Genomic DNA, 14,300 nt, shown 5'->3' with positions numbered 1-14,300 from the left:
CTGCAACACCACCCGTGCCAAAAATCTATGTGGCACTTAAAATTCAAATCCCATGAGTAAACTTATTGAAAAGTATGATTAACAACTCAGTGATGTGCTGCTGTATTTCACGGCCTTTTGGTCAGATAATTCAAGGCCGACAGTATCAGCGGGCGTACACGAGTGCTGTATATAAGAAGACAAAACCTCCACCCACGCATACGCATTACCAGCCCATGCAGAAAACCCACAGTGCCACAGTCCAGCGCCCAATAATTATTATCATCATCACAAATGTCAGAGCAGGCTGCGCGCGTACACCCTTTACAATCACAACATGTTCTGTGGAAACATGAGTCTAAGGGAGCGTGTCATTGGACATCAGGCGTGTGGATAATATGAAAATAGTATGTGCATGTTGGAGTTTGGGCTAGGCGTCTGTCACTGTTAATAATATAGTCATTGTTAAAGATGAAAAAAAGAGAAAAAAAATGCCCCCGTTTAACATATTGTAGTAAACATTGTCTGGAGCTGATGGATAGTTTGTGATCAGGTCAGAGTTAAAGAACACGTATTATGCCAAAATTTACTTTGTGACCTTTTGATCATGTCATATATTGGTCTCAAAAACAGTTTTACTTCATTTGCTCATGTTTTATTAATCCATAAATCTAAAATTGCCTTCTCTGAGCACTCAAAACTATTGCTGGTTTTGTTATGTCATAGAAAAAACTCCAGACTTGTCCTATCCCGTTTTTAAGACCATAAAACATAATTGGATGCTGGACTGGATTCTGCAGACAAATTGCTTTCACAGTGGCTCTGTTAGCATAGCATTCACAATTATTGTATTATTTATGTTCTAAATGTTAATTCCGGTTGCTGATAGCAGAGGGAGCTCAGGCGCCTAAATAGCTCACTGGAAACAAAGGTGAAGTTTGAAGTTTGCAAAGTTTTTTTTTCCAAATTAGAATGTGCGAAATACAAATTCTTCATCTAAGTCTAATACATTTACTTTCACTTCACTTTGTGTCTGAAACAGCTGTTCTAAAGCTGTGTGTTGACCCAGTTGTGTGTTTGATGATGGTTAATGCATGTGTATTGTGTACAGGACTTACCGACATGAGCATGCCTTCCTCAGAGTTTGGTCTGGCAGCAGGAGGATCATACTGCGGACAGAAAATAAAGACATATTAAAGCTTCTATATTAAGCAAAACTAACTCTTATCAGCAGTATTTTATAATGCTGTTACCTCCCCAAAAACATATCTGGAGGTGTGTTTTATTTCATTCACACATGTTTGAGTTATTATTAGTCTGTCTACTAGTATATATTACAGCCCGACCGATATATCGGCTGGCCGATATTATCGGCCAATATGGGCACCGGGAGACATATCGGCTATCGGCCGATATGCTTGCTGATATGGGCCGATATTTCACATGGATGTTATACCTCGTTATAAAGCTTAGACTCTCTACATTATGTTCATTTAATCCAATTTACAGACAGATAAATGTCCTAATATGTGGCTCCGCATCAGTATTTATCTACGGTGTAATTTGTCTGTGTCTGTGTCCGTACTGTCCCTGAACACACCACCAGAGTGACGTCACTTCACTCGCGTGTGTTTGTTTACACCCGCAGCGGTGCGCAACACTGAGATTATTTTCTTTTTCGGACAATCGGTTTGAGTCTGGATTAAAAGGACATTTATTAGTGCATACTTGTGATGTGAGAAGGAGCCTGTTTGAGCGGTGAATGTTGGAAATACATCAACTTTGAAGCGAGTTTAGGTTTTGTTAGCGGTTAGCTGCTGTAGCTCCCGCACATAAACAGGCTGTTTTCTATTGGTCTATTGTAAAGTGACTATATTGGCCGTATATTTGTTATTGGACCTGCATTGATATGTAAATGAGCTGTGAATAGACGTGTGAATGATCCACATTTATACATATAATTAACTACCGCTTTGCGCAGCATTTACGGCAAAAGGCTAATAGCAATAGTTTACTAGCTAGGAGTTATGGGTCGGTCGCGATCGAAGCGGCTCTTAGAGCGAACAACGGGAGCATGTTTCTTATTGGGAGCCGTGTTTTCTCTATTTCTCACTTTTTCTCTTCAAGCCGCTTGTAGACCCGTAGTTTGACAGCAGCCGCGGCTGAAAACGAAACTTTCAGAAATCTGCGTGTGCATAGGATAAAAAAAAGTGCATTTTGGCTGCAGTTCAGCATAAAATGAATAAACCAGGACTAATCTTGGGCTCGAGTGCAGGAGAGAGATAGAAACAGTCCCGACACTCAGTCCTGGTTCAGTTCTGGTTTAACCTGCTTGCAACAAAACAATCTCAAGAGTCGCTTGGGAGCCGAAAGACCCAGCTCTTTAGTGAGCCGAGCCAAAAGAGCCGGTTCTCTAAAAAAAAAAAAAAAACTGGAATACCCATCACTAGTAGCTAGAATGTGATGCAAAAATGCCATTAGGCCAATCTACTGTATGTAAATATGATGTAAGGAGTCAAAATAACAATAAATGTTGCCTAAATAAACCCAATTTAGTCCACTAGAGCCAAACCTAAGTTTTTTAATCAATTCAAGATTTACAGTGAATTTTTACATCACTAAATATATCGGTGATTATATCAGCAGCTCCAACCGCCATTATATCGGTTTCATATCGGCCACAACAAAATCCATATCGGTCGGGCTCTAGTATATATGTCTACTATACTAAATGTACAGGATTTCCGAGCTAAAATGAGTGCATGAAACAAAATGCGGAATTTTATACTACCAGTCACAAGTTTTAAAACACCACATTTTTTCCAGTTTTTCACTGTATACTGTTGACCAAAACATATTCTAAACTTTTGATTCATGAAAGTGTCCTCCTTTGGCAGATACAACAGCTGAACACACTCGTGGCTCATTCTTTTTACAATAGAAATCAAATATTCTTCATAAAGTTTTTCCCCAAGTCTGTTGCAGAAGTTCCCATAAATGTGTGGCACTTGTAGGTTGCTTGGCTTTCACTCTTCTGTCCAGTTCATCCCAAAACCAGCTCAATGAGGTTTAAATCTGGAAACTGTGCTGGACACTCCATGTTTTTAAGGTTACCATCGTGTTCTTTTTTCCTGAGGTAGTTTTGGCAGAGCTTGGACTTGTGTTTTGTTATCGTTTATCTTTTTTTAACCTCTGTCTGTTCAGTACTTAAATTTGTTCCATTTCAAGCTCTTCATTGGACTTGAATTGCTATAAATAACTGGAAAAATTAAGGTGTTCTAAAACTTTTGACTGGTAGCGTATAATGATGACATAGCTTGAAGGACTTTAACCTTGCAGTACCATCTTTTTTGTCAACCTTTTTGTTAAACTACCACTTGACTGGTATAGAACTATAATACACTTATTTTTTGTTTGCATAAAGGTGAAATCAGCAAATATCAGCTCTATGCAAAATAACTTTAATCTTAGTTACAAAGGTTATACACACAAACTAAATAAACTCCTTGGGATTGTCTTTTGAAATGCAGCCTCTTGCGTCTGTTTTGCTCCTCTAAATCTCCTTGAAAACTCTTAAGTACCCGGGCTGCTTGTGTAGAACAGTAAATCTGTGTGAATACTTCAGAGATGCTTTGTGTGGCCGTGCGGGTGCAGAGACAGGATAGAGCTGACATCAAAGGTGGAGGGTGCGAGCGGGTTTTTGTTTAACACCGTCTCACATGTGGCTTTTAGATAAACACACTATCACACACACTTCTCCCCTAACAGCTGTGAATGGGGTCAAAAAGTGCATGTTTACAAACCCCTGCGATCTTTCCCTTTTAAGGACAAATATTCGAGTAAACAACATCTTACGAGGATGGGGACAGTGGAGTTTGAGGATACGAAAAATTCTCTTAACTCCAACATTTGCGAGTTTATCCTTGAAACTAGCAATGCATACTGATGTTGTGTCCTTAGGCAAAACATGTTTGTGTAGACTCAATGCAGAATGGTATAGGCCTAAATGAATGGAGACATATTGGAAGAACATACAGTAGCGCTTATTCCATTTTGGTAACACTTTATTACACTTTTAATAGCTTTAATTAAGAATGAACAAAGCATGAACAAAATGAAATAAGAATGATTCAGGCTTAGTACCGTATTTTCCAAACTATAGGGCACTCTGGATAATAAGACGCACTGTCTATTTTCAAACTTTTTTAACAAATAAACCGCACTGGACTTTAAAAGAAACACAGTTGGATGAATCAGTCAGACTTTGTTTGGCGCGTTCACGGCTTTGTTCAGTTGTGGCGTGTAGGGAGGGTGCTGTCTGGGACCGCTGGATTGTTGCCGTGTTCGCAGCGACTCCGTTCCATTCCACGTCCGTGCGGAGTGATGAGTGTGGCCGTGGGTGTTTTTCGCTGCACGGTCACTGTCTGCTCCATGCGTGTTTCCGTGTGCTAAAGGTGGTGCGGCTTTGTACTTTACTGCAGTCATGCTGGGACACCCGAGTGGATTCGTGTATAGGGCGCTCTGGATTGTGGGGTGAGGTTTTTGATGGGGTTGGAGACTTATAAGGTGCAGAAAATACAGTAACTACTTTAAGCACCTAACAGCTAACTCTAACCCTTAATTAAAGTTCCAAAATGTAAAATTTTAACCAAAAAAGTAGACTGAAATGCATTTTTTTTTTTTTTTTTTAAGGATGTTTTTCTTGTGCTGACTTGCATCTCCACAAACCTGACTTGGTAGACCTGTTTGTTTCCATGGAAGTATTTTCTATGATCTCACAGTATGGCATAAAGCTCATCTTCATGGAGAATATTCCGCAGTATGGTTTTAACTTTCTATTTCCATTGAACCACAGAGATGATGTACCGCCTTCACAAAGTTACATGGTTAAAGTAATCACTAAGCCTCAATATACATTTTTTAATTCTACTAATTAAGGTGTAGTTAATATAAAGCTGTAACCTTTTGAAGTCCTTTTTAAATGCTTTTTATTTTAAACCACTTGTTTGAAACTTATTTGAAAGTATGACTTAACATCTCAACAAGATAATTCTATTCTTTGCTGACTCAATAAGCCCTGATACATGATTAGACCATACAGTCTGACGATACTGAAGGTTCCAGTTGACGTTACCATGGTTACATCACGATTCTTCCACAGACACATATCATCTCACATTCAAGGCTATACCTACTGTACCTCTGAACTCACACTGAACAACAGGGTCTTGACTGGTACTTGGTATTTTCCTCAGTGAAATAGACTGATGCTATAGCCTATCTATAATAAACTCCTTCAGCAATAACCAACAATAATGCACTATTCAGTACAATAGAAGATAATATATATGATGTCTTCCATATGTCTGCTGTCTGCAATCATCTTGTTATTCCCTTTATTAAGCACATGTAAATATATCTCTAATTATCTGTTATAACCATATCACTTCATTGTCAAGTGATCTAAGCCCACAGCTAATGGTTAAGTGTCCATTTTTTCCCTTAAACATAACATAAGTGCAATATCCTTGGTAACTTCACGACAAAACTTACTAAGTGTCCAACATTGTAAGTGTTCATTTGTAACTAGATACACTGCCAATCCTATTTTCTTGTGCAATCATTTCAAGGATTCATGAAGGAATCAGAGTTTGTTTTACATTTCCTAACACCAACAGTCTACCTAAACTCACCAATGTTGTACGAAAGGATGCCACAGTAATTGAAATATCGTGATATCGCATTGTCAAAGGTCTCACAATTATGTTATGGGCCATCACAATATTGAATTTCACATTTCTTTGCTTAAATTCATTGTTAGAGCTACAGAGAGAACTACAGAGAGAAGATAGAACTACATATACCACTTACATTTTTAAATCTTAATTATAATTTGGATTATGGCATGGCATATTCAGAATTTTGTAACCCTCCTTAAAACATTGGCATAAATATTGTACAGTGAAATGTATGTATATTGTGAATATCGTAGAGACTTGGAAATCGTTACATGCCTAGTAGTAAGTAGTTTGACATTTCTGTTTAAACCTGACCTTGACCTTTGAATGACCACTATAATTGTTTAGGAATTACCTCGGAATGTTATAACTCAAGGAATTACCACTGAAATTAACTGGGAAATAAAGTAAGTGTCTGAATTATGGAATTATGGTAAATGTCAAAATTGATCAGTTATTAAAATAGCTCTGTTTTCATCTTTGTACACGTGTATAAGTCCATAGATGTAATGTTCACTCATGGTGCAATTACAGTAAAGTTAAATCCAAAGGTGCAGGTTACATTATTATGTACTTGAGATTTGATTAAAGCTCCTTATATGGACGTAGCAGTGTGCTATACAAATAAACTTGCCTTGCCTTGCTTTATTGCAGAACAATGTACCTGTACTCAGTTAGAAATGTTTTATAAAAGTAAAGTTCTAAAGTGACTTGTGAAGACCTTGTATAATGGAATTAAAATGTGTTTAAAAATAAGTGAGTAATTGGACTGTGCTCGTCATAGTTTCTAAAATAAAACTAAGATGTCTTTGTAGAAACACTTTACACACACGTCTCGTAAATGTAAAACAATAATTAACAAATACTGACAAATTATCAACTTAATGAATACGAATGATAATTACTAGACTCTTAATAATAACTTTTGGCTATTAGTGTCCACTACAACTTTTTTCAAACAATATTTCATATCTTTTAATGTGCTTCTATATTTAATGCAGCGTGACCAGCGAAGGCTCTTATTTACAGTAGCAGTGGAGTGGAGGGGACTAGAGGGAGCTGGCCTTTTCAACCTCCATTTTGTAGCGGGGGACAGTGGAGCGCGCAGGATTAAGTGTGAGCGAGCCAGAGCCTGTCCACATTCACCCAGCCTGAGCGCTTATCTGTATCCCTCCACCCAAGGACAGACAAGTTAGCCCATAGATCACCTCTACCACAGCCGTGCGCATTTTCCTCCCTGTCATCTAGTCCCTGTATACACAGTGGAATGTACACAGTCTATGCACCAGTTAGTGTTTTCAAGACTTACACGTGAATGTAGCTTTCATCTAGTCTCCGTTTGTTATGTACAAGCTCGTATTTCCAAGAATGCCCTTGAGTCACTTCTATAGAAAACATAGAATGACTGTATTCAATGACCTAAAGGATTGTGGGAAGACACTTGACTCATCTTACTAGTCAATAGTCTTGCTACACTAATACATTATCTTTGGTCCATATAAGGAAATCAGATAGCGTTGCAGTGGAGTGGTTCAAATCTATATATAGGTGCAACATTGGGGTTTTTGATGGTTAAATTCCAGTTCAGAGAAATGCATACTATTGTTGGGTCCTTCAGCAAAGCACTTGATCCATGCCTATTCATGGGCTACAGCTTCCTGTTGTTTGAAAAAGATATGATAATTAGTTTTTAACAGTTTTTCATTATTTTGAAACCCATGGATATGAATGAAGACTGGTCCAGGATCTGCATGTATGTCTATGCGGGAATGTTCAGAAGTTTCCATGTGACACAATGCTCACATTATCAAACACTACCAGCAAGTTCTAAAATAGTCTGAAACACACACAAAATACAAAATAGATTTAAAGAACACACTTTCCGGTGCAGTTTAGGAGTTTGAAACTAGAAATCTGCACGGGACAGAATTTTCGGTCCCGCACCCACAAAGAATTGTAATTTTCATCCCCACTCCCTCCTGCATCTGCAATATTTTGACTCGCTCCCACCCGCAAATCCTGCAAGATGGTGACGTTCATGTTCTTAAGCTCTACGGAGAAGCGGAAAGGAATTGTCTAAAATGTGTGCGAGATTAGACCACGTCCGCAAGTTTAGGCTGCTTAACATGTTTTTATTAATGCCAAATAAAATATCCAGCACAAATGTTGTATGATAGGCATGCATTAATCATTTGTATATTTTAATTTACACTCATATTTAGTTTGTGAGACTGCAGTTTATCATCCCTCCCTCCCACTCCTGCAGTGTGCAGTCCCATTCCAGCTCACGCCCGCAATGAGCTTTCAAAATGTGCCCCTCACCGCACGTTTTGTGTCAGGTGTATGGCTCTATTTGAAACAAAGCCCAGATTAAAGTCTAATTCAAGGACCTTCAGACAGAGCAGTTCCTCTTGTTAGCATCACAGGGAATGTTGATAACATCAGCTGCAAAGTATCAAGCTCTACTCTAAAGCTACATAAAAATGGGTTATTGTCATCCCTTCTATTCAGTATATATAAAATAGTGGTGATCAACTTTGCATGGGCTGATTTCCGAGATTGAAAGAGCTCATTAGGCTGAGAGCTGGCGAGGCACAAACTCTAAAACAACATTTGAAAAAGGATCAAAGATGTGGTATTTTGGGAGCACTCACATAAATAATGAGTAGTGTAGTGTCTGAAAGAGCGCAGTCTGGAGACGGAGGTTTTTACTCTTATTACAAGGTCAATTAAGGAACTTCTCTGGAATGAGAAACTTGTCTTATCTGCTCCTCTTATGACACATACAAAAGCAAGATTATATACGACACAGCAGCAAATAACAATTTCATCTAGCAACTTTTTTCAGCTTGAACTGTCATCAATTTTATTACCGCAGACAAAAACAAATCATTTACTGAAAATATAACACTAAGTTTTAAGTTTGGACTCTCAACAACTGCGACACCATGCACAGACCACAATCATACAAAGGCAAAGTGTGTGAAGTGTCTTGCCAAGGAGACAACAACAGTATGCACGGCAAAAGAACAAAAAAAAAACAACAACTGTAGCACTTGCACCCTAAGCCCCTTTTTGGTATTGCTTCATTATAGTTAATGCAAAAATATTTTTACCGGCCTTCTCTTACCTAGCCAGGCTGGCTCCACCGCTCAATTTCACTTCTCTCCAGTGACTAGGTCAGGAATACACTAGACGGTTTGCAAGAACCCCGAGAGTTGTAGACCGCACACCGAGTTGCGATAGCAGACTGCATATGCTATCCTCCTTTGGACTTCCTTTGTCAAATGCAAACTTCGCATTTTTTACTGCACCTTTAATTCACAAGTTCACCTCACAGAAACAGCAATGATCGTTGACAGACTTGTTCACTCTCTGCTTTGTTTGCTGTTGTGTCAGTAATTACTTGGACACCACTGAGCGTTCCGGTGTATATACATCACGACCAAATAGCAGCAACTGGTTAAATAAAAAAGTACCTGCCTACCATCGAGCGAACGAATCCTAATGCCAGGCTATGAATCAGGCTATCTCTTACCACCCTCACTGCCAGTATTCTGATTTTAGTTTTAAACGCACTAGATTTCAACCCAAATGAGAGAATCATGTGAGGCTCTGTCTGCTTTCTAATTAGTGTTTTGGTTCTCAAGACAATTATCCAAAGTATAACACAAATAACTTTTGATTGGATCATGTCTGCCTCATATCTCAGGATACATAGGTCACGTTTATGACATTTATGATCAAAATCTTACATAGTATTTCTTTAAATTAAACCATACAACTTCAAAGCATATACAATCCAATGAAAAAAAAAACAAAAAAACAAAAAAACGCTTTGGCCTACATCTGAGAGGCTTTTTTTTGGTTCATATTAACGCTTGTATCAGTTTGGTGCAGTCCCTATTGAAGTATCAAAAGTTCCTACACACGAAGCATTTGTATTGGTCTTCCCTGCTCTTTTGACCGCAATTTGCCTGTCTGTCTCTGGGGGCTCCTGGTTTATCTACTGCCCCCCTCTCCTCCTCTCCTCCTCTCTTCCCTCCTTCTCCTCCCTCCCTCCCCTCCTCTCCTCCCTGCCTCCTTCCTTTCCAGAGCCCGGCACAGATCTGGCAGCACTGGTCTCTCCATGCAGGTTGTCTCAGTCATTAGCTGACATGTTGATACCATCACAGACACCTGTTCTTTCCCTCTATTCCTCCTCCCTCTCATCCCTTCTTGCCCACCGCCTCTCCTCCTGCGTCTTATCAGTCCGGCAAGTCTACAGAGAGCAAATTAGACCAGCTAAATTAAGCCACACACACAAACACACACACAGAGAAGGCGAAATGCACCAAAACTCAGGGAGAGCTTTGAAAAATGGTGATTAAATAAAGCGATAACAGTCGGATTCTGTTGTGGATGTACACGCGTGATTATTTGACCAGAGGAGATACAGTGCACGATGAGGAGAGGATCTGAGAGCTGGAGATAAGAAGGGGGGTGTTTGTGCTTTAAACCAGGCATTGGAAATAATGAGCAAAATGAACCCAAGCACTGCACTTAACCCAGCTATGTGGGCCATTCTGAAAAAGACGGTGTGTATCAAAGTGTATACAAGTGCTGGGAAAGTACAAGTACACAAGTTTTAATATATGGAATTCAATCAAAACACATGCAGATTGAATTGGGACTAGTGTTGCAATACTTAAGTTTCAAACTCAGTTTTGATACTATCCAATACCAATTGTGATACCACGATGACAATAAAAACACTTTATTTAGACAATATAAAATGTCATTTTCAACATGAAATCACAGTACTTTTTTTTCTATTACCATGCAGTCTTATATTTTTGTAATAGGTTCCATAGTGGTCCATGGGCGTAAACTAGTCTATGCAGTCTTATACTTGTTCTGATACAGCTCAAGATTATTCTAAAGCTATTCAGGAAATCTTCACTATTGTCCTTTGACTTTTTTTTAGTATTAATACTTCCTCAACTGAGTATCTAGTTTCAGTACTAGTTTTAGCAGATTCTTTTGACAACCCTAATTGGGACAAAGAATGTAAATACTTTGTGTGACATCATAACAATTCACACAAAATGCAAGTTCAGATGTTTTAGTAAATAGATTTGAAATGAAATAATGTGATGATGATTTTAAAAAGGTTCACCTGTCCTCTTACAAACAGCCCCTACATGATCATTACATTGTTAACAATGTACTGTGTACCTTTTCTGGTAGGTAATGATGCGTTCTATTATCCATCCGACTAGGAGGTCCGCGAACGTTGCCTAGTGACACGCACTGACACGCCCCTTTTCCTCGGACGGTGCAACTCGGATCTTGGAAGAGCTCAGAGGAGACTGAGCAAGGTTTCCAAGACAGAACCCAAGATGCCTGTGCCCAGTGTCAGTTGTAGTATGAACTGTTTTCATTGTGTTTGGATGCTTTGGTGGTTTGGGTGGCAGTAGCTCAGAGTGTTTGTCCACTGGTCTGAAGGTTGGTGGTTCAAATCCCACTCTTGACATAAACATCATTGGTTGAGTGGTCAGATCCACTGACCCACAGGTTGGTGTGATTCCTGCTGTTGTTGTGTCCTTGGGCAAGACACGTAACCCACCTCACCCCCAGTGTCTGTGTACACTGGTGTTTAAATGTGTGTGTGGATGGGTTTGTTTCTTAGTGTAAAGTGCTTTAAATGCCTTGAAGGTGGAAATGTGCTATAATAAAATGTGACCATTTACCATTTACTATTTACCATTAAATGGCAATTTCAGTCACTCGTATTACTGCAATACGTTACTGCATCTGTATCACCGCCTATGGGTATGGCCGTCAGTGTCACCCACGTTTTTAGTGCATTTCCTGCTAGCTAACGTGCCAAAATGATCAACTACCACTCGACACCATCGCTTTCACTTCTCCAATATACTAAAATATACTATTTATACTGAATTCTTCCTCGAGGTTGTGTAGTTGAAGCACATACTATATTTTAGAGCTCCTAGCACTTGGCCAGTGCTAAAGCAACAATAGCTTTCCCGTTAGCCTCCATGTTTTCTCCAAGTCAGACACAAGAATCATAATAAAACAGTTGAAGTGTGGACATGATGTCATATTCGGGATGTGAGTGGGAGATGGATGGATAAACGAATGCAGCATAAGTCTGCTTGTCTCCATGGAGATGTTATTGCTTAGTTATTTCTCAAAAGCACCTTAAAAACATGGATGCTTACTGTGAGCAGGATTGCCTCTGTGTAGATCTGACCTGTAACTTGGCCTGGTGGTGCCATCCGCTTGTCTCCATGGTGATAGATACATTTATTGCTATATCTGTGGATACAAGCAGGTGGCTGACCCTTTGATTTAATAAAGGTCAAATAAACAATTCCTCAACAGGCTGCAAAGGGCAATGCATTTATCTACGGCGTGTGACCGCTTCTGAAACCTCAACATGTTACACCGAGCTATATCAGAGACAAAAACACAATACTACTTATATTTTGATATTTGGAGCTGATGTTGTCAAAATTCCCTGGGGTTGTAATGCTAACTAAAGCACTGCTCTCTCTGAAGCTCTGTCACACAACTTAGACTAAGCTTTGTTTCAGAGGTGAGGACTTGCAAGTCGTGACTTGGACTCGAGTCAGACTTGAGTCACTATTTTTAGGACTTGAGACTTCACTTGATAAAATAGACAAAGACTTGGGATTTGATTTGGACTTGAAGGTCAGTGACTTGGGACTTGACCCAGACTTGAGCCCTGTGACTTGAGAAGATTTGATGCTTCTCCTAAAAATATATATGTTTTTAGAAAATACTTTTCTCTTTACATTTGATAAATGCAGCACTGAATTTTACAGGAACAAACAGAAACATGTCCCTCCCACTTCTCTGTTTGTTACTTTGGATGTAACTGAAGTACTGTGATGTGGTGTCCTCAAATGTACTACAGTAATATACAGTACAATACAGTACAATACAGTAAAACAGAGGGAACTACATACAAGATGATCCTTCCATTTCATTGCAGACTACTTGATAAAATAACTGTTATTTAGCTCTTTTAAATAATTCTTAATTCTTTCTATTCTGACTGTATTAATTTACACTTTTGTCAAGACATTTAAAAAGAAAAACTTAACATTTCTACAGCTCTTATATAAATACTCATATACCAGTATATAGTGTAAGCACAATTTACTTTAAAAGTCTTATAAATTGCAAAAATCTAAGCTATATTTGGTACTTTTTTGGTTAAAGACTTGAAATGACTTGAAGCTCAAAGCAGCCAACTTGGACCTGACTTGGACTTATGGGCCAGTGACTCAAGACTCGACTTGGCCTTGCCTGTATTTGACTTAGGACTTGACTCAGACTTGAGGTCAAAGACTTGAGACTTACTTGAGACTTGCAAAACAACGACTTGGTCCCACCTCTGCTTTGTTTTAACACAATATGACCAGAAAGAGCTGACTTGGTTGGAGCTACAACAGGTGAATGGATTTGTGCTGCTAAACAAGTCTCTCTCAAACAAAATTACAGTCAGAAAGCAAACATTAACCAAAAGTCTTTCAGTCACTCTCGCCTTCTTTGATCACAGGCTCCTGAAAATGTGTTGTTTCAATCCATTATGTATTCTTTCTCTTTCCTAAGACTTTTTGTCAGTGTTTACTAATGAGTGCACTGTGTCTGTATGATAACTGCTGAACATTCCACCATAGAGATACATATAGAACACCCCCAGCATGATGTAACTGCAAAGTAAATGCATTCTCACTATACCCTGCAGGTGTACTTCGAGACCCCTATAGAATAAACCATGTACTTGTAGGCTGGACTCACATGTTCGTACGCCTGTGAATATTATTCTGTGCAGGTAAACACTCACTATGGACCACCGGATTCAAGTGAAGTGAATTATTCCAGCGCTAAATCACCTTGTAAATGAATGGATGTGTCAGAAGCTCTCAGTGCAGTGTGAGGGGAGCCTAAAGAGCTATGGGCCAATCGACAGCTCCAAATGAAGTCAGCTGAGTTGTTGTGGGCTCCAATTTCCTAAGGGGCTTGGCTCATTTCTGTCTAAATACCTGCGAATAAAGTTAGGGCTGTGCTAGGGAGCTTGCTAGTTCTGATTGAGTTGTTGGCTAGAAAAGTATCAAAGGAATAATATGTGATGGGGTGACAAACAAGGAGTAAATGTGTAATTTGGTTTTTGTAATAAGAATTCGGCTTAAAGGAGCATTGTTTAAATTTTAGTGGCGGGTCTGTCAAATGCTTTTCTCCATGGAGAGTTACTGGTTTGTCTGGAATGTTTCACAGTATGGCATTAAACTGTTCTATTATCAAGGAAACGAAACCAAACAAAGTGACTAGTCAGATCTGTGGAGAACCAACTCCGCTCACAGTCAGAATGTCTGTTTTTCTAGGTATTTCTGAGCTATAAATTCACCTGTAATTGAATAAATGTAAGGTAGAGCAGTTTAATGTCATACTGTGGAACATTCCAGACAGAGCAATGACATCTCCATAGAAACAGGCAGGTGACTGACCCATAACCAAAAAGTTGTAAAGCATGAAGAAAGACTTAAAGAG

At 39.1% G+C, this 14,300-nt stretch overlaps 1 protein-coding gene across 1 annotated transcript in view; it reads right to left on the bottom strand.

Moving 5' to 3' along the window:
• Positions 1–14,300, bottom strand: part of pdgfd (platelet derived growth factor d) — a 106,782-nt gene that overhangs the window by 22,629 nt on the left and 69,853 nt on the right. The window contains exon 4 of the mRNA XM_055147742.1: positions 1,098–1,148. Within this exon, the coding sequence (XP_055003717.1) occupies positions 1,098–1,148 (51 nt within the window). The remainder of the gene's footprint in view (positions 1–1,097; positions 1,149–14,300) is intronic.

Source organism: Boleophthalmus pectinirostris, unplaced genomic scaffold (genome assembly GCF_026225935.1).
Source record: "Boleophthalmus pectinirostris isolate CB_2022bp ecotype Guang Dong unplaced genomic scaffold, ASM2622593v1 HiC_scaffold_9, whole genome shotgun sequence".
NCBI classification, from domain to species: Eukaryota; Metazoa; Chordata; class Actinopteri; order Gobiiformes; family Gobiidae; genus Boleophthalmus; species Boleophthalmus pectinirostris.
The sequence above is the reverse complement of the archived record's forward strand: the minus strand, read 5'-3'. Positions and strand labels throughout refer to the sequence as shown.